At 43.8% G+C, this 18411-nt stretch overlaps 1 protein-coding gene across 1 annotated transcript in view; it reads right to left on the bottom strand.

Annotated features, from left to right (window-relative positions):
* Positions 1–18411, bottom strand: part of LOC310869860 (glutamate receptor ionotropic, NMDA 2D-like) — a gene marked incomplete at its 5' end in the record, with an annotated part of 215730 nt that overhangs the window by 22855 nt on the left and 174464 nt on the right. Inside the window, 4 exon segments of the mRNA XM_083780822.1 lie at positions 5199–5359; positions 6544–6660; positions 10576–10688; positions 17328–17453. Coding sequence (XP_083636948.1) covers positions 5199–5359; positions 6544–6660; positions 10576–10688; positions 17328–17453 — 517 coding nt within the window.

Raw genomic sequence — 18411 nt, forward strand, 5'->3', positions numbered from 1 at the left:
TTTTCCCGGCAGTTCTTATGAGTAGGCTCAAGTATAAAGGTCATTACACACTGGCGAATTAGCGACGCGATGCGAATAAGCGATCTGAAAATGCGAAATATTGCATGTTGCAGTTCGCCTGCGAATCTCTGCAAAATACGACACCAGAGCGAACAAATAAAAGCGAAAACGGTCGCATTTTCGCACATTCGCCACTGATGTGGAAGCTTGCATGGACTTCAATTGTTTTTTTTTAAATGCGAATTATTCGCACAAATATATCGCGTCGCCAATTCGCCAGTGTGTAATGAGGTGCTACGCTATTATTTTGCCTATTTAAAAAAAAAAGCATAGCTATTAATTACATTAAACTTAAATTTTAATTTTGGTATACTTTATACCACTGCGCCACCCAAGCATCAGATATCAAATGAACAAAAACTGGCTAAGAAACCATGATCCTTTGAAACAGGTGTTCGGGGCCGTGGTCAAGTCATTGTCTTGGAGGTACAGGTATAAGCATTGTTGGGTTTGTGTTTGGTCTCCTATATCACTCCTGTCACTGTACAGTACACAGTGATGAATGGTTTATTTTCTTTTTTTGTCCCAGCAGTATTGTAGTGCAGGGGAGCTGCAACATGAAAATTAGTTTTTCAAGTTCCCGAGCCACAAAAAGGAGCCATATATCCTACTCCTCCAACACACTGACTGTCAATGTACCGGGGCGTGATGTCACTGTTGATAAATACAAAATGTGTGTGTGCATGCGTGGGAGGTGAGATCTGAGAAAGGCAAGCAGGATTAGACGGAGGTGAAGAGACAGCGAGTGGCAGAGAGAGGGTGACAAAGAGAGGTGAGGACAAAGGAGGAGAGCGTGAAGGAAGAGGTGAGATAATTGGATTGAGAGGGAGCAGGAGCGATGGAAGAGGGAGGGAGGGAGTGAAGGAATGCATAATCTGAATAACATATCAATGTAAAAAAAAAGAAGAAGCAAAAGAGCAGTTGCTGAGAAAAGGGGAGATATTTGTGGGAAGTAGCGCAATTGCGATTTATTCTTGTTGAATAGATGCAACTTGCATAATAGTGAAGAGAAATAATGACTTTCATTTACATGTGGCCTGGCATGTAAACCAGGTCTGATCATTTTAAACAACTCATTGCAAGTCAGGAACAATGCAAGTTGAAAATGCACGCCCCACCCAGTTATGCAATATCTGTGGTACCCGTCTGTCTGTCTGTCTGTCTGTCTGTCTCCCTTTTATGCCCATATATATATATACTGTATATATATGTATATATATATATATATATATATTGCTGCTAACCTGCTGCTCATGAAGTTTTTGCAAATGCCACCGCCTCCCCAGCATCCACCTGTATACAGGCTCTGTTTCTAGATCGCCCTGCATGGGGGTCTTATTCATTCCCTGTAATTCTACTTGGTTTATACTTTTTTTTTTTTTTTTTTTTTTTTTTTATCCCACGATTTTGTAACCCAATCTATGACTCCAATCTATGCTTCATATATCTATGCTCAATTATGCTCAATATATCTAAATTCACTCTAAGAGTAGGATTTTCACGAGGTATACCCGGAGAGAGAGAGAGAGATATGGTGGTACTAGGCAGTAGCGACTAGCGTGCACTTACAGCATTTATTACACCCCAGTAAGAAATGCTGTAAACGTATTTGCGTGGACACTTGCTGTGAGCACCCTGAGTGAAATTAAATCTGCGATCCATATGTTTTACCGTTTCCTGACAGATACTATAGATAGACAAATTGCAACATCAAATACAACTTAGCGCTATGTACACAGATTCTCAGTAATAGTGTGCGTGCGTGCGTGCGTGCGTGCGTGCGTGCGTGCATGCATGCGTGCGTGCGTGCGTGCATGCGTGCTCATGTACAGCACATTCGCTTGCCCCATTAAGCTTTTGCCAACTCATCTGCATCGACTCCACATCGACTTCCTCACTTCCCCTCAATGGCTCCCTTCCCTCCCATCCTTTCAGCTTCTTCCTACTTTCATTATCTCCATCATTCTCCCACTCTTTCTGCTCCCTCTTTCTCCCCCTGCCAACCGCTTCCTCTCTCACTCATCCACTCCATTTTCATTGTTCTCCCTACCAACCCTAAGCCCTCAGAATGCCTGGGCAACGTTGAAGCCGTCTCCCTACTGGTCAAAAGTGGTACTGCGGTTCATGGCTGGGCCCAGGTTAAATTTGCGAATGAAACGTGACGTAGAGGTACAAAAAGAACAGTGCGAGGGGTACTATATGATAGGAGCCGACCAATCATATCCACGCTCGAGGGGGACTACTCGGAAGCCTTTCTCGTTCTTCTATGGCTTCAAAACGCCACTGAGCAACTTCCAATGTCTGCTTCCCTCATTCAGAATAAGAATCCCCTATTGTCATTGTAAGCAAGCATTCAACAGAATTAAATTGCCACTCTGTTGGCATAATTTGTGTTCCCCTTTATTCCTACAATAACCACTTTTCAAAAAATGGGATTCCATTCCACGCTTTGTGTCCTTTGTGTCCGTGTTTGGGTCCACTTATTAGTAACAATAAGCACAAAACCAACGACAATTTGTTTGATTCCCACGACAACAAAACCACATGTCCCTATGGCTACAAGGTCAAGAAGATCATTATTACATGAAAGATAGTTCTTGTTCTTCCAAAGATATTCAAGACATTATTATTTTCCTGGCAGTTCTTATGAGTAGGCTCAAGTATAAGAATGAGGTGCTACGCTATTATTTTGCCTATTTAAAAAAAAAAGCATAGCTATTAATTACATTAAACTTAAATTTTAATTTTGGTTTGCAGCACGTTTTCTCCCCCATTTGAGTCTGCTTTCCAAGTGCTTCATCCTCACTCAGAACATGTAGAGGTACAAAAAGAACAGTGCGAGGGGTACTATATGATAGGAGCCGACCAATCATATCCACGCTCGAGGGGGACTACTCGGAAGACTTTCTCGTTCTTCTATGGCTTCAAAACGCCACTGAGCAACTTCCATTGAAGTGAATAGCCGGGGGCGGGGACGGAACTGCCCCGTTACAAGGGGGTGCATACTTAGTTTAGACTAGTCATTGGTTAGACATGGGTTAAGGTTAGGTTTAGCCGGTGTGCTGCCCCGTGGGAGGCTAGGGTTAGGGTGAGTGTTTGAGATAGGTTGTAGTTGTAGGACTAATGACTGGTCTAACCCAATGACTAGTCTAAACCAAAAACTGTCTAAACTAAGTACTGCACCCGTTACAAGTAAAAGTACGGTAATCAAAATGTACTTGAGTAAAAGTATAAAGTATTGGCATCAAAATGTACTTAAAGTACCAAAAGTAGAAAGTACTCGTTATGCAGAATGTTGTACAAAATGTACAATGTGCAAAATGTTTAAAAAGAAAATCTGTTCAAAATAGCAGATGACTAGCTAACACAGGAAGTTAACAATGTTATAAAATAAAGAAATAAAACCACATGAGTTGTAGTGATGCTCTATATTGTCTGAATCAACTTTGTTTGTGTTTGTTTACGTACTGGGTCGATCCATTTCATTTGGTTTCATTATACACTCTCAGAGTTATGGGGGTCCTTGAAAATACAACATTTGAGAACCACTGACGCCTATGCCAAATACATCGTGTCATAGTAAACCAGTAGTGTCATATCATACATGTTCTGAAGAAAATGTAGAGACTTGACATTCGGTAATTGGGCGTCATATGAACACTGTTGCCTGACCCCTCCTTACCTCCCTCGTACCCTCCATCTCTTGTCTCTCTCTCTCTCTCTCTCCTCTCTCTCTCTCTCTCTCTCTCTCCTCTCTCTCTCTCTCTCTCTCTCTCTCTCTCTCTCTCTCTCTCTCTCTCTCTCTCTCTCTCTCTCTCTCTCTCTCCTCTCTCTCTCTCTCTTCTCCTCTCTCTCCTCTCTCTCTCTCTCTCTCTCTCTCTCTCTCTCTCTCTCTCTCTCTCTCTCTCTCTCTCTCTCTCTCTCTCTCTCTCTCTCTCTCTCTCTCTCTCTCTCTCTCTCTCTCTCTCTCTCTCTCTCTCTCGTAAGTGTTTTTACGGCATACTTTGCTGATGACATGAGTGCATAATAAACCGTGTGTGTGTAAAATAGGATGACGTGAGGTGATATCCGAATGGCGCACGTGCACGAACGCATGCAGGTTGTTGTTGCTATAGCATGCATTATTAAAAATAATGTTTTTCTCTTGCACTTATTTATTTGTACAGTATTTATGTTTTTATTTTGGCTAACCGTGATCTTGAGGTTTTTGGGAAACACAACAGGCGGTTAGCCGAGCTCCTCTAAGGCAAAGTGCTCGTCATATGTGCCAACAGGTTGCAAGCAGGTAAACAACATCTGCTAACTGACGCACCATGTCGAGGAATATTGGAATTAAAGTGGAAACGAGAGAGAGAGAGAGAGAGAGAGAGAGAGAGAGAGATGAAGGAAATAGAAATCTGCTTGTTTTAGTGTCAGTATTAAAGTAACATCGTTGTTGGCGCGCCTGCTTTTTTCAGTTTGTGGCCTGTCTGTGGGGGTAAGAGTGAGCAATTATGGTTTACAAGTGAAAGAGCGGACGAAAGAGTCCCATCAACTCTTTTACTGCGTTTCTTTCCCAATGGCGCTCGCTGCCGACACGTGTTCTTGGTTTTTATTGATTCAGAATGGTCTCGCGTCTAAGCAGTTCAAACACCTCCAGCGTGAGGTTTGTTTGAACAGAACGTTGATGTTAGTGGCTCATTACGATTACGATTGCCACATTAGCTTTAGCCTAAAGCTATTTGGTTGATTTTGGGGTACATTTTGGAGTCTTCAAAATAAAAGTCCCCGCTGCCGCTGGATCCGGCGGCAGTTAGTGATAGCCTATACAGACTAACGGCAAATGGATAACCAAAACATTTGCCGTGCGATCGCCGACGAGGCATGGGTTATTTTACCGCGACTAGCGACGGGACCACGATGGGCCGTCAAAAACACGTGTTTTGATTAGAATCGTAATCTGTGTTATAATGGAGGGGGGATCATTTTGCCGACTTCCGGTTTTGAACGTTGTTCATTACAGACTGTAGTGTGTCGCTTGCCGATCTCAAAACAAATATAAAGCAATTAAAAAGACTGAGATCTCCATTCTGGACGGTCCAACAGATGGGATTGAAAAAGACGGAGATATCCGTTTGTTTCTCTCCTCGTCTCCTCACCCAGTCTTCAGGTTGTCGATGGCCTCTTCGACCCCCTTCTGGTTATTGCGTATCATGAACTGGTGCATCTTGGGATAGTTGGAGCGGATGTTCTCCTCGGTGCTGCCGTTTGGCACCGTCCCGAAACGCAGGGGCGGGTACTGCTCCGTAGGCTGCTGGAACTGCATGGGGCGAGAGAGAGAGAGAGAGAGAGAGAGAGAGTTGCTTGAAGCTTGAAGCGACCTTGTGGATCTGCTACTTTTTAATTAGAATCCTGAAAAGTTACAGGACACATGAGGTTTCTACAGTGGCGTGCACAGATAGACACTAGGGGGTGCTAGAGCACCCCCTGCCCTTTTGGCAATGTGCTCTAAAAAAAGAAAAAAAAAAAAACTTTTTTTTTCTTTCTTAATTTGTAGTGTGTGGACCATGGTGACATTGATCAAATCTTGATTAAAAACGCTTCTACTATATTATTTAGGCCCCCCACAATCTAAAGCTATGTTTCTATGTCAGTGGTTCTTCGATTAAAAAATAAATAGCAGACCTACAAGCTCGTAGCGCGCCACTCGGTGGCGTGCTATGAGCTTGTAGATCTGCTATTTTTCAATAGCTAAAGCACCAAAATGGGTTCCCGCCCGAAAATGCGCTGCACAAGGTGCCCTTTTTTTCACTTGAGCACCTGCCCCTCTAAATGTCTGTGCACGCCACTGGGTTTCTACCCGACAGAGACAAAATTAACATAGGCTGGCCTGGTGTGCGTGCGTGCGTGCGTACCGGTATATATATATATGATATAGAGAGACACAAGGAATGCGACCGGCAAACAATGATGTGGGCAACAGAATAGAGAGATAAAAAAATACTTGATTTCGATGGCTAAAACTAAATAGAATTTTATTCAAAAGACTATGGCTAAAAACTAAATCAAAATGTGCTGTTAAAAATCAACACCGAAAAGAAAGAATACAAAGACCTTCCACTGGAGACAAGGCAAAGAGGGAGCAAAGAGGAAGCTGTGTTATGAGGAGTGGTGCACTCTGAGGCAGATTGTTTGTTTTAAGAAGAGAAGTGGCAGTAAGGGGAGGATAAGTGATGAGTTGTTGCAGTGTCAATTCACCAGTCAAACAAGGCTCTGCTGCTGGGTCTACATACTGACACCGTTTAACGAAGAGAAGAGACAGTAAAGGCTATGGGGAGATGGAGAGAGAGAGGGGGGGGAGGGGGTGGGTTGGGGTACACCGTTTGCACCACCGACTTGAAATTTCGACACACACGTTCCACACCCCCGCAGGGAGTGCAGTGCCCGGGGTCGAGTTGGTCCGACCCACGGTTGGTCCGACCCTCCGTCCGCCCCAAGCAGTACCTTTTTGTCCGACAGCCCTGACACAGTGTCTATGTATTCCTCCTGGATCATGAAGGCAGCCAGGTTGGCCGTGTAGGATGCCAGGAAGATGACAGCGAAAAAGGCCCACACCAGCACCTGAAAGAACGCACGTGGGCAGTGGCACGCACACGCACACGCACACACACACACACACACACACACACACACACACACAGTCAAAGTGATATTCACAAAGAAGTACAGTAAAGTGGCCCATATGAACAAGGACACAAATTAAGATGAGACATTGAGCAATGTTGACTAGTGGTGGAAAAAGTACTCACATTATTTTGTAAAAGTATCAATGCTGAAATAGAAATACTACAAGTAAAAGTCTGAAATACCTCCTTTTTTCAAAAAATAAATAAATGTTAATGACGTTTAGAAGATTTAGAACGCTTTCCTGGGAGTCTATGTGTGTAATATGTGGTACTACAATTCCCATAATGCTTTGGTGCACTGCTCCTCCTTGTGGATAGGGGGAGGGCTGTCTTACTGAGACAACATGTAGTCCAGGAAGTAAGTGTGCCCAGTGTCCATGACATCAGAGACACTGGGCTCACTGCTAAATTCTAAAATACTTCTAAACGTCATTAACATATATTTTTTGGCAAAAAGGGTGAAGTTTCCCTTTAAGTAAATGTACTTAGTTACTTTTCACCACTAATGTTGACAGTGGGACATACCGCTAGCAGGGAATAACTGACAACTTTGTTTATACTGCGATCTGTCTAGCCTATAAGTCAGTCATTCAAAATATTAATACAAACTATTACCTACATTCTCTAATTACTTCTGCTTTTCACAAATAATACTGCACACACACACACACACACACACACACACACACACACACACACACACACACACACACACACACACACACACACACACACACACACACACACACACACACACACACACACACACACACACACACACACACACAGGTGATTGGGTACAGCTGGCAACGGTGTCTGTGCGTGGAGGCGGGGGGTGTTGTTGCGTACAGGGGGTTATCATGTAGGAAGGGGCCAAACGCCCAAAGGTCACTTAATTTATTTTTTAGTAACTTTAAGTAATTCCATTATATTGGAGAATAACGTAACTATAACTATAAACATGAACTGAAAAGGTACGACTTTACTGTAAGCTTGGGTGCGGACCGGCAACCACATTACAAACCGGTGTTCAGTGTGTAGAGCAGCATCAGGCAGCAGCAACGATAACAACACAGCCTTACGGCAGCAGCCCTTTACGTTACTGTCGTAACCACATGACGTGAAGTGCCATACATACTGTAACAATACCCTTTTTTTCCTTACTGCCATCTTTGCTGTGGTTCAAACATGCACTTGTTTTGGACTGCAAGCTTCATGCTGTGCACATAAAATGAGTGAGGAGAATTTGGTCTTTGTCTTGGCCCAAGGACGACCTTATTTTAATGATTGTATCATCGTTTATCTTTCCGCAATGTGTATGGCACTGTAAATGATGCACTGCTGGGACCATATGCTACTCCTCATTCAATATATCAAATTGCAATGCAATCCAATCTTACCATTAGCTGGAGATTTTGATAAGACCTGACTGGATAACTGAACAAAAGTGCAAATGTGTAATAGGTTGGGGACTTTAATTTTGTCTATGCGGCAGATTCTGCCAATGGTTTTCAATGGGTTGTTGCATGCTGTGTGAAGGTGTCCCTACCAACTTACAATAGAGATCAGATCATGTATGCCGGAACAAGGGCCAAGGTGGTGACCCCAGATGACAACAGTGAGGAGTTTAACATCTTGGACGGGGTACTGCAAGGGTACACCCTAGCCCCCTTCATCTTCGCCATAGTCCTGGACTATGCGTTAAGGAAGGCTATCAATGGACGGGAGCTGGATCTTGGCCTCACTCTTAACACCAAGGAGGTGGAGACAACACCCCACAGTAGTCCCTACAGACCTGGACTACACAGACGACATCAGCCTGCTTCCCGATCACATGGAACAAGCTCATGCAGGAGCTCCTGAACAGAGTGTGACAGCATGGCCAATAGAACTCCAACCTTCCCCGTCAAACCAAACTCAGCTTCTTCTATGTATCGGTAGAATCTGTTCTGTTCCAACCCTGCAGAAGTCTCTAGATGAGTGCTACACCAGAAAGAGTACACATTTTACCAAAAATAATCTGTATGATGGAATGCCAAGGGTGAGCCAGAAAATAGCAGCCAGGAGAATGAGACTAGCAAGACACTGCCAAAGAAATCAATAGCTACCAGCCAGCATACTAGTGCTGTGGGAACCAACCGACGGGCACCGGTCACGAGGACGTCCCACATAAACGTATGTGGATGTACTCAAGAAAGACACAGGAGTGCAAAGCACCAACGAGCTGGCCAGATGTATGGAGTACTGGGATGACTGGAAGCAACGATGGAGGGCTCGTCTGAGGACGACCTAGAGATTCACGCAAAAAAGCCCCACTGCATTCCCATTGAAAAGTATTGGAAGAACCCGCCTCATTGGAAGAATCAAGTCTCGTGTCAATGGAACCTTTAGTGGCATGTCTTTCTGTCACTGTCTGCCTCTCAGAATTCCTACTATATCTCTCTCATAAAGGGAACTAAAAGTTATTTGTTTTAGTTTTTCTTTCATTCTTCAGGAGAAACGTAAAAATAAGTGACTCTTGGCCTTTCATTAGGCCTTGTGCAGCACCTATTGATCGAGTGGTATGGAAAGGCTCTTAGAAAGGTGGAATTGGGAGTTTTGGTTGATTTCACCAGCTGGACCCCTTCACCCCGAGACAACAGAAGATCTGACTCTTCACCCGTTTCCCCCACATCCAGAACGACTGCAGCAACAGCAATTTGAAAAGTTCATAGACAATCTTCCACATCTGAACGTGGTCACGTCATAGTTTGGAACATGGTCAGCAAACACTATTTCTTCAAGGGGCTTTTTGTTTCATTTGTTTGTTTGTTAGTTTTTTCCCATCTGTTGTGAGATCAACCACAAAGTTTCACATTTGGCGAATATTCTATCAAAAATGTATAATTATAATTAAATGTATAATTATTAGAACATTTGTATTTGTTTCTTTTTAAATGACGATTAATAGGGGATTCACACTATGGTCCCGGGTGCGCACTCGGGACCACTTGGCAGATGTTGTGGTAGTGTGAATGATGCGTACCGTTCCCGGGAGCGGATTGCCCAACCGTCCCCGGGACCGCATGGGGGGAGGGTCTCTGGACCGTTGAAGTGTATTCAGATACGGATCGTTCCAATGTGAATGCATGCGTACCTAAAGAAGGAAGTGGACTGTTTTTTTTAAAGAACGTGACATAATCTCTAGTCGACAAGCCAAGCGTCAACAAAAGAAAACACACAGCCGCTGCACGACGCGTAACACCAGCTCATTTCTCAACGCCGCCCGTCTCCTGTTGAATCTGCGTATACGCGCAGCACCGCAGTACGCAATGATCTTATTACACGTGGCTCTTGGGCTTTGCTTGGCATAGTTTCCAAAGTAAAACAAAATAATAATAACACTAAAGTAGAATCCATAGCAAACTAATATCAAACACGACACTGGAGCACAGAACTGACTGACACAGTGAATAGCAGGCAGGCTGACAGTATAGTAGTATAACGGCAAAGAGGCAATGCAATTCAGTGTGTCTGGATTTATTTGAGACAATGTCGCACAGTTGATGGTCAGTGTCCGTGCGCGCCAGCCATCAAGCACACCGTCATCAGGAGGATTAAAGTGTGTTATGCAAGTGTACCCGGTGCGCTGTTGAATCTCGGGTGATGTGAATCATGGTCATCGGGGGACCAGGCAACCGTATTCGGAAACGGTTCCAATGAAACAGATTCAGTCCGTCTCAGTGTGAATTGCCTATGACACTCCCAAAATATTGCTTAGTATGATACATACTGGTGGGATATGAGAATTGTGATGAATTGTTACTGTATACGAATCCAAATGTCAGATCTGCAAATATCTGAGGTTTACCATGATCTTGCTGGTGGTTCCTCTGGGATTCTCCACAGGAACGGAGTTGTTGAAGACCAGCGCCCACAGCAGCCAGATGGACTTCCCTATGGTGAACTTTGAGCCACCGGTCTCTGGTAGGACAGGTGAGAGAGACAGATAGAGAATTTACACCCCGATACAATTACAATTTATATAATTGGTCCTCACTAATTCTGATAAAATGCTACTTTTGTTTTCCTAGTCTGCCTGGGTCTCATAGGAGGGCTGTGGACACTTGTAACCAGTGAACATCATCATAGGCAGGGTCCTTTCTTCTCTTTTTCAAACAATATTTCACATTTTTGTATTTTTATTTGTATTATTGCAGAGAGCAATGGCTTCCATGGAGACCGTGTAGTGCCTCAGTAATCATCAGTCTAAAAATGACGATATCATAAAAATAGAGAATATGTGTGTTGGAACTATACAAACTATAGCCAGGTGAACAAATCAACCTAGAATCTGTCTAAATAACATGCTATCTAAATTACATTTTGACGTTTACATAACACCGCATGGTCGTCAAGGCTAGGGCATGTGCTTTGGGTTTTGGAGCCAGAAAGGGGAGTCCTGATTCTTCTAGAATCTAGACCTATCGGCAGCATTTGACACAGTGAACCACCGGCTGCACTAAAGTGGTTCTCCTCCTACCTCACCGACTGGACCTACCAGGTTTCTTGGAAAGGTTTGCTGTCGTCCAAACTGGGGTCCCACAGGGATCTGTACTTGGTCCCCTCCTTTTCTCACTGTACACTAAATCCCTTGGCACTATCATCTCTGATCACAATATATCCTATCACTGCTATGTCGATGACACACAACTGTTTCTATCCTTCCCCCCCTCTGTCACTCAGGTGGAAGAGTGCATCACTGCATGCCTGGCTGACATCTCACAGTGGATGTCTTCCAACAACCTCAAGCTGAACCCAGACAAGTAGAGATGTCGCGGTGTTAGAATTTCCCCACTGTTTTCACCGTGCTTCTCAACACCGGTTAAACCGGTAACCCCGAATCCAACCACTAGGTGTCCTAATAGACCTGCCTCGCATTGATCCAGAAAGTTTAGAAACAGAAACTAAAACAGCGCTTTGCACTTCCAAAGTAATTACTTACGTCGAGGCTTTAGGCAGTATAGGCAGGCACGGTCAAACAATGCAACTAGAAGATAAGCAATCCAGCAGAACTCTTTTCATCATTTTATTTTCCTCATATGATACGAGTCATATCACCGAGACCAACAACGCAGCACGTGTTTCAGGCAGCTCACATAGCCTTCATCAGCGTTGATCGAGACGCTAACAGGAAATCATTACAGGATGAATTGAGAGCGCACCGTTGCTACAGGTTATTGTGAGTAAATAAAGCACTAAAACACTGTGGAAGTCTAAACTCACCGTAGCGTAAATCCAATGCACTAGTCTGAATGCAGCTCAGACCTGTCACCAAAGCGAAAGTGAAATCTGACACCATGCTGGTGTGTTTTCAGACAGCTCCGCTCTGCCTGCTGCAGATCACTTCTGTTCTCTTCATCATAATAATAATAATAATACAACCTGTTATCTGACTAAAGTATTGATAACCTGCTTATAAGCACACGGGTGCCACACGGAAATGAACTGAAGTGGTTTTATAGGGTACACGAGAAAATAAATAGCCTAGCATTAAAAATAATAATAAAACGGTGCTATCGGTGTGCAAGTAATGTACTCGGTGGCGTGCCCGCCCACCGGTAACACCGTGACATCTCTACAGACAAGACTGAGCTTCTCTTCTTCCCAGCAAAGTCCTGCCCTATGTGGGAGCTAACTATTTCCATAGACAACGCCCTGGTAACGTCTGTCCCAACAGCAAAGAACCTTGGTGTTGTCCTGGACTGTCAGCTCTTGTTCAAAACACACATAACAGCTGTCAATCGATCCTGTAGGTTCACACTCTATAACATACAACGAATTAGACTGTTCCTCATCCAGGAGTCAGCCCAGCTCCTAATCCAGACAACAGTCTTGTCAAAACTTGACTGTTGTAACTCCCTCATTACTGGCCTACTGGCATGTGCACTTAAGCCTCTCCAACTGATCCAAAATTCTGCAGCTCGCTTGGTCTTCAACCAGCCAAAATTCTCACATGTCTCCCCCCCTGCTCCGCTCCCTCCACTGGCTCCCGGTCGCTGCCCGCACAGAATACAAAACTCTGATGCTGGCATTTAAATCAACCAAAGGCATGGCTCCCCCATATCTTGCAAGTACGATTGAACCCTACAAACCCTCCTGCACACTCAGATCAGCCAACGCAGGGAAGCTGGAAGAACCCTCACTAAAAATGCCGGGACAGCGCTCCACACGTCCCAAACTCTTCTCCCTTCTGGCTCCAAAACTATGGAATTTACTTCCCATTACAATCAGAACTGCAGCCTCACTCCCAATCTTCAGCCGTAGTCTGAAAACCCACCTTTTCAGACTCCATCATGGCCCGTAGCACTTACCCTAGCCCCTTAGATAGCACTTTTTATAGACTTAGATAGCATTTTATACAGACTTATAGCATGTGATGTAGACAGCACTATAATTGCATCGTAAAAAACTAATTTATGTATGTGATGTATTGCCATGCTTTTTTGTTCTTGCTTAATGTAAATCGCTCTGGATTAAGAGCCTCTGCTAAATGCCTAAATTGTAAATTGAGAAGAGTCCGAGATGTGTGGAGTGGTGTAACGGATGTTTTAGGAAGGTTCTGACAGCTTCCCCGTGTGTTAGCTGATCTGAGTTAGCGGGAGGGGTCGGTTCGCACAATAATCTATCAATGATGTACACACAACACGCCATCGCGCCAGTATCTATGCAAGCCAGTGCACTAATATGTGACATGGGATAGGCTTTTTAACGTCCCAAGTCATGTTCAACCCATTTGAAGACACTTGGCCAGGGTTGATCTGCATAATTTGAGCTTTGCATGAATTCCCCCCGTCGCGAGCACTTCTGTAATTGACAGACTAAGAAGTGGCTGCTTAATGAGACGAGTTGGTTTGACTGACACACAGAGGACAAGAAAAGCGTCCGCTTGAAAGAGTTTTTGCTGTGCACATTATGTCCTGCTGGAGAGATTCACAAAAAATATTAGAGATATTCACCATTTCTTACCGGTGGAAAGTAACTATACGTACATTTACTCTAATTATTTACTCTCATTATTATTATTATTATTTATTTTGTATTGTTTTACTTTACTGGAGTATTTTCCGATATTCAATACGTGTACTTCTACTCCACTACATCAAGGCAAATATTACTGTACTTTTGCTCCACTACAATTATGTTAGTTACTAGTTTCTATTTGTATTACTACAAAATTATTACAACATAATATGCATAACCCATTGACTGCTACCATTTATTGAGAAATTAGGACCTAATTCACGCCAGCATTTTTTAAATTTGAGCTCTTATTTTGAAAAGCCACATTTTGCCTCAACCGGAAGTGAGCTTATCCCTGCCAGCTTTACGTTGCCAAGACAACCTTTGTTTACATGATCGAATCAATGCCGGTACATATAGCACTCCACAACGTCGGCTCTGTGCCGTCAAAGAAACGCTGTTTTGACCAAAAATGCCATCTGGGACAAGGAATAGGAGATACAGGCGATTGAAAGAAACGGATAGAATGGATTCTTATGGCGACCGCGATCTAATATGAACGATCCAGTGCAGTGCTAACAACACTGCTAGCTAACCGGCTAACGTGAGTAGCATTATGGCTTGATCGATCATATGCACTATCAAAGCGCAATTGCCGAAGGGCTACGGCAATGGCAGCAAGGTTTATTATCAAATTGAGGCTTTGATTGCCGAAGGGCTTCGGCAATGGCAGGAAGACGGTTAATCAGGCTTCAGGCTTAATACTTCAGCTATTTTAAATGTTTAATCATTTAGATTTTTTTTAAATGGTACATTTCTGCATACTGCGTAGCCTACTTTAAAAAAATGTTGTACATTTTCATATACCAATACTTTTGTACTTTTACTCGTCAATTCAGAATACCAAAACTTTACTTGTAACAGAGTACTTTTAATTAAGTAAAAATGAGAGTACTTTTTCCAGTTTTTTTCTAACAAGGATGCATGTTACCCTGTTAAAAAATTGGTTAATAAACAAGAAGTTCCCGTTTATTAGGATATTCTATTGTCAACATTTCACACAAGAAATAAATGAATAATAATAATTAAAGAGGGAGTGTTCCCAGCTGTCATGGCTAATCAAGTGTTATGCTTCTCCAGATTGGCACAAGGAATACATGACTAACCCATTCTGACCGGGCACCCATTTTGGTGTCAGCATCATGTTATGCTTTATCTATTGAAAAATAGCAGATCTACAAGCTCATAGCGCGCCACCGAGTGGCGCGCTATGAGCTTGTAGGTCTGCTATTTTTGAAAAAATCGAAGAACGACTGACATTTTTAGAATCTGATCTCAGGTCAGAATGGGTTAATCAGACCAGTGTGTGTCCAGTGGAAACCTCGTATGAATCTGATCTCAGGTCAGAATGGGCTAATCAAAATCAAAGAGTGTGTGTCTGTCTGTCATGGCCAATCAATGCCACGCTTCGCCCTGTCGTCCTGCAACCCCACTGCCACTCAGAGCTATAGCTGCCATTTCCTCACTTTCAGGTACAAACTTTGTAAAACAGTTACTTTTCAGGCAACTGTTTTGAGCCTTCACTCACAGACAGAATTTACTTAACTTTCAAAGGCCAAAAAAACCACATTTAAAATCTTTCTGTATTTTCCGTTCCTGTTTTTAGATGGTTATTCATTTGATCATTATCTAATCTAAAATTAAAGTAAAAGTGTAAGTCCAATTGGGCTGGGTCTTCCTTGGAAGCATGACGCTTAAATAAAGAAAATCAATCGTCATCAATCAATCATCTTTCAAAAGCAGCAAAACAATTAATAAACTGAACATCTACAGCACAAGCTCACAACAATATTAACGCATTGCACCACGACACATTGTGAGCTTTTGTAGATTATGCTGTTTTCGTTACTTTCATGCGTGGTATCAAAGACGACATTAAAAACAAAAGAAAAATTCAAAAGATGGAATACGGAGATACAAGGTTCCTGCGCCGACAGCGACACTATGTAGCGTGAGTGGAGTGTCAGTGTGTGACACAGCCCTAGTGATGCTACGCTCGGCTACGGTACAGTATACAGTAAGAGTGGAGTGTCTGTGTGTGAAATGGACCACTGATAGTGGCGCTACGCTACAGTACAGTAAGAGTGGATCACTGCCAGTGGCGCTACGCTACAGTACAGTAAGAGTGAAGTGTCAGTGTGTGAAATGGATCACTGCTAGTGGCGCTACGCTACAGTACAGTAAGTGAGTTGATTGACGTGGCGGCACAGGGCCTCGTTCCAACGCTCACACAATCCCCTCGTTCCCGCTGCGCTCATGACTCAAAACGACTTCTTCTCAGCGACATCTTGATTGATGTGGGTAGAGCGGGTCACGTCGCTTTAACATGTGGGTGGGCACGATTTGCATAATTTCATCTGAAACTTGAGAAATTTTTTACACCCCTTAACCCACCCCAAGCACATCATCTGCACGCATAGCCATGGCAAGACTGACAGCTGGCCTGTATTAAGTGTGTGTGTGTGTGTGTGTGTGTGTGTGTGTGTGTGTGTGTGTGTGTGTGTGTGCGTGCGTGCGTGCGTGCGTGCGTGCGTGCGTGCGTGCGTGCGTGCGTGCGTGCGTGCGTGCGTGCGAAGTTATAGAAAAAGTGTTGGATTCACTCCAAGTAAGTGAAAGATGAAAGCTGACAGTTGGATGAAAATGCATCAAAATAAGGAATGCAAGGCATCGAGAGGCTGTTAGGCGTGTTCGGTGACGTGACATGGCAGACTGACAGGTGTAGTGGTTCTGACAGACAGACGCAACGCTGTCTCACAGACAAAAAGGCATATTTTGACCTTTTGGAATAATTTTGACCAAACGTGAACACCCTTGACTTTCGGATGATTCTGTGCCTATCTCGTTCCCACTGCTGCTCATGACTCAAAACGACTTCTTCTCAGCGACATCTTGATTGATGTGGGTAGAGCGGGTCACGTCGCTTTAACATGTGTGTGGGCACGATTTGCATAATTTCATCTGAAACCTAAGAAATGTTTTACACCCCTTAACCCATTCTGAACGGGCACCCATTTTGGTGTCGGCATCATGTCATGCTTTAGCTATTGAAAAATAGCAGATCTACAAGCTCATATCGCGCCACCGAGTGGCGCGATACGAGCTTGTAGGTCTGCTATTTTTTGAAAAATCGAAGAACGACTGACATTTTTTAGAATCTGATCTCAGGTCAGAATGGGTTAATCAGACCAGTGTGTGTCCAGTGGAAACCTCGTTATGAATCTGATCTCAGGTCAGAATGGGTTAACCCCCCCCCCCCCCCCAGTTCGGATGGTGCCGAGTCGGCTCAAAGTGAACTTCGCAAAGCTCGCCACAGCGACTCGGCGGTGCCTCCCATGGCTCAAGTCCGCCTGAGACGGTGCGTGTACAACGTCTTAACCCATTTCTGACGGATCACCAAAGAAACGCTGAGAATTGGACTTCCTGAAGTCAAGGAACATGTTGACGTTCGGTCACTTAAGGGAGTGAGACAGTGTTGACGGATGCGCTGCTGGTGGTGTTTTCCGACATGCGTAGTGTGAGTCTATATTGGCTCCATCTTACTCTTGGCGCTCTGCAGGCTGCGGTTGTATCCCACGGGGCTGAAGAACTCGAAGATGAAGACGGTGACGGCCACCACCGACAGGCACATGACGAACATCATCACCCACACCGCTGGGCTGTAGGGCTCTGGAACAGACACACACACACACACACACACACACACACACACACACACACAAACACTGGTAGCAGCGGTTGTCAACCAGTGGTCCTTGAGGGGGTTCCAGGTGATCCCCAGCTAAAGTTGATAACCATTAGATTATTAGATCTAATGGTAGACCATTAGATCTTTGACTCTTGAGAGTGAACTCTCAAGAGTTCAATGTTTGTTAAACATCTGCATTAAGAAGCATACACGATTAGAGATTAGAGGTACGATACAGAATGGAATAATCCTATAACATCGTTAACAAAATATGATCTAGTTTTGGGTCTGAGAGGAAAATGGCTCAAATGCCGAATAAATAATGGGCCTTGATATGAAATAGGTTGAAACTGGTGTATAGCATTCTCTCACACACACACACACACACACACACACACACACACACACGCACACGCACACGCACACGCACACGGACACGCACACGCACACAGCGGTGGGCTAATAAAAGTCAATTATTTTTTTCATGTCAAAATTCAAGGACAGATGTAAACCAGGTAAAAGTAATGCGTCACTCTGCAAGTTTAACTAAAGTATTCCACGGTTCCACCTGTCCAAAGTAATTCATGATACAGAAATAACCTCTTTCAATCATCATCCTTGATATAACTCCCATTTTAGGTCAATGACATAACATTATGTAGTGATATAGTACTATAGAAATAGCAGCCAGACATTGACTGCCAGTAAAATACTGTTCTGTTTTGGTACGATTGGGTAAGAGTGCGAATACCGTGCGACTACCCCCTTCCCCCGTGGCCCCCTTCTGATCCATCTTAGAGACCCGGGGACCTGACGGCACTTTGTCTCATTAGTCAGGGACTTGTTGCTATTGTCGAGAAACCACTAACGGTAACAGCAGCAGACGAAGAGCTAATCAGCTCTTGCCATGGAGAAAGCGTGAACCCATCAACACCTCCA

Source organism: Protomyctophum parallelum, assembly GCF_964188405.1.
Source record: "Protomyctophum parallelum genome assembly, chromosome: 1".
Classification (NCBI taxonomy): domain Eukaryota; kingdom Metazoa; phylum Chordata; class Actinopteri; order Myctophiformes; family Myctophidae; genus Protomyctophum; species Protomyctophum parallelum.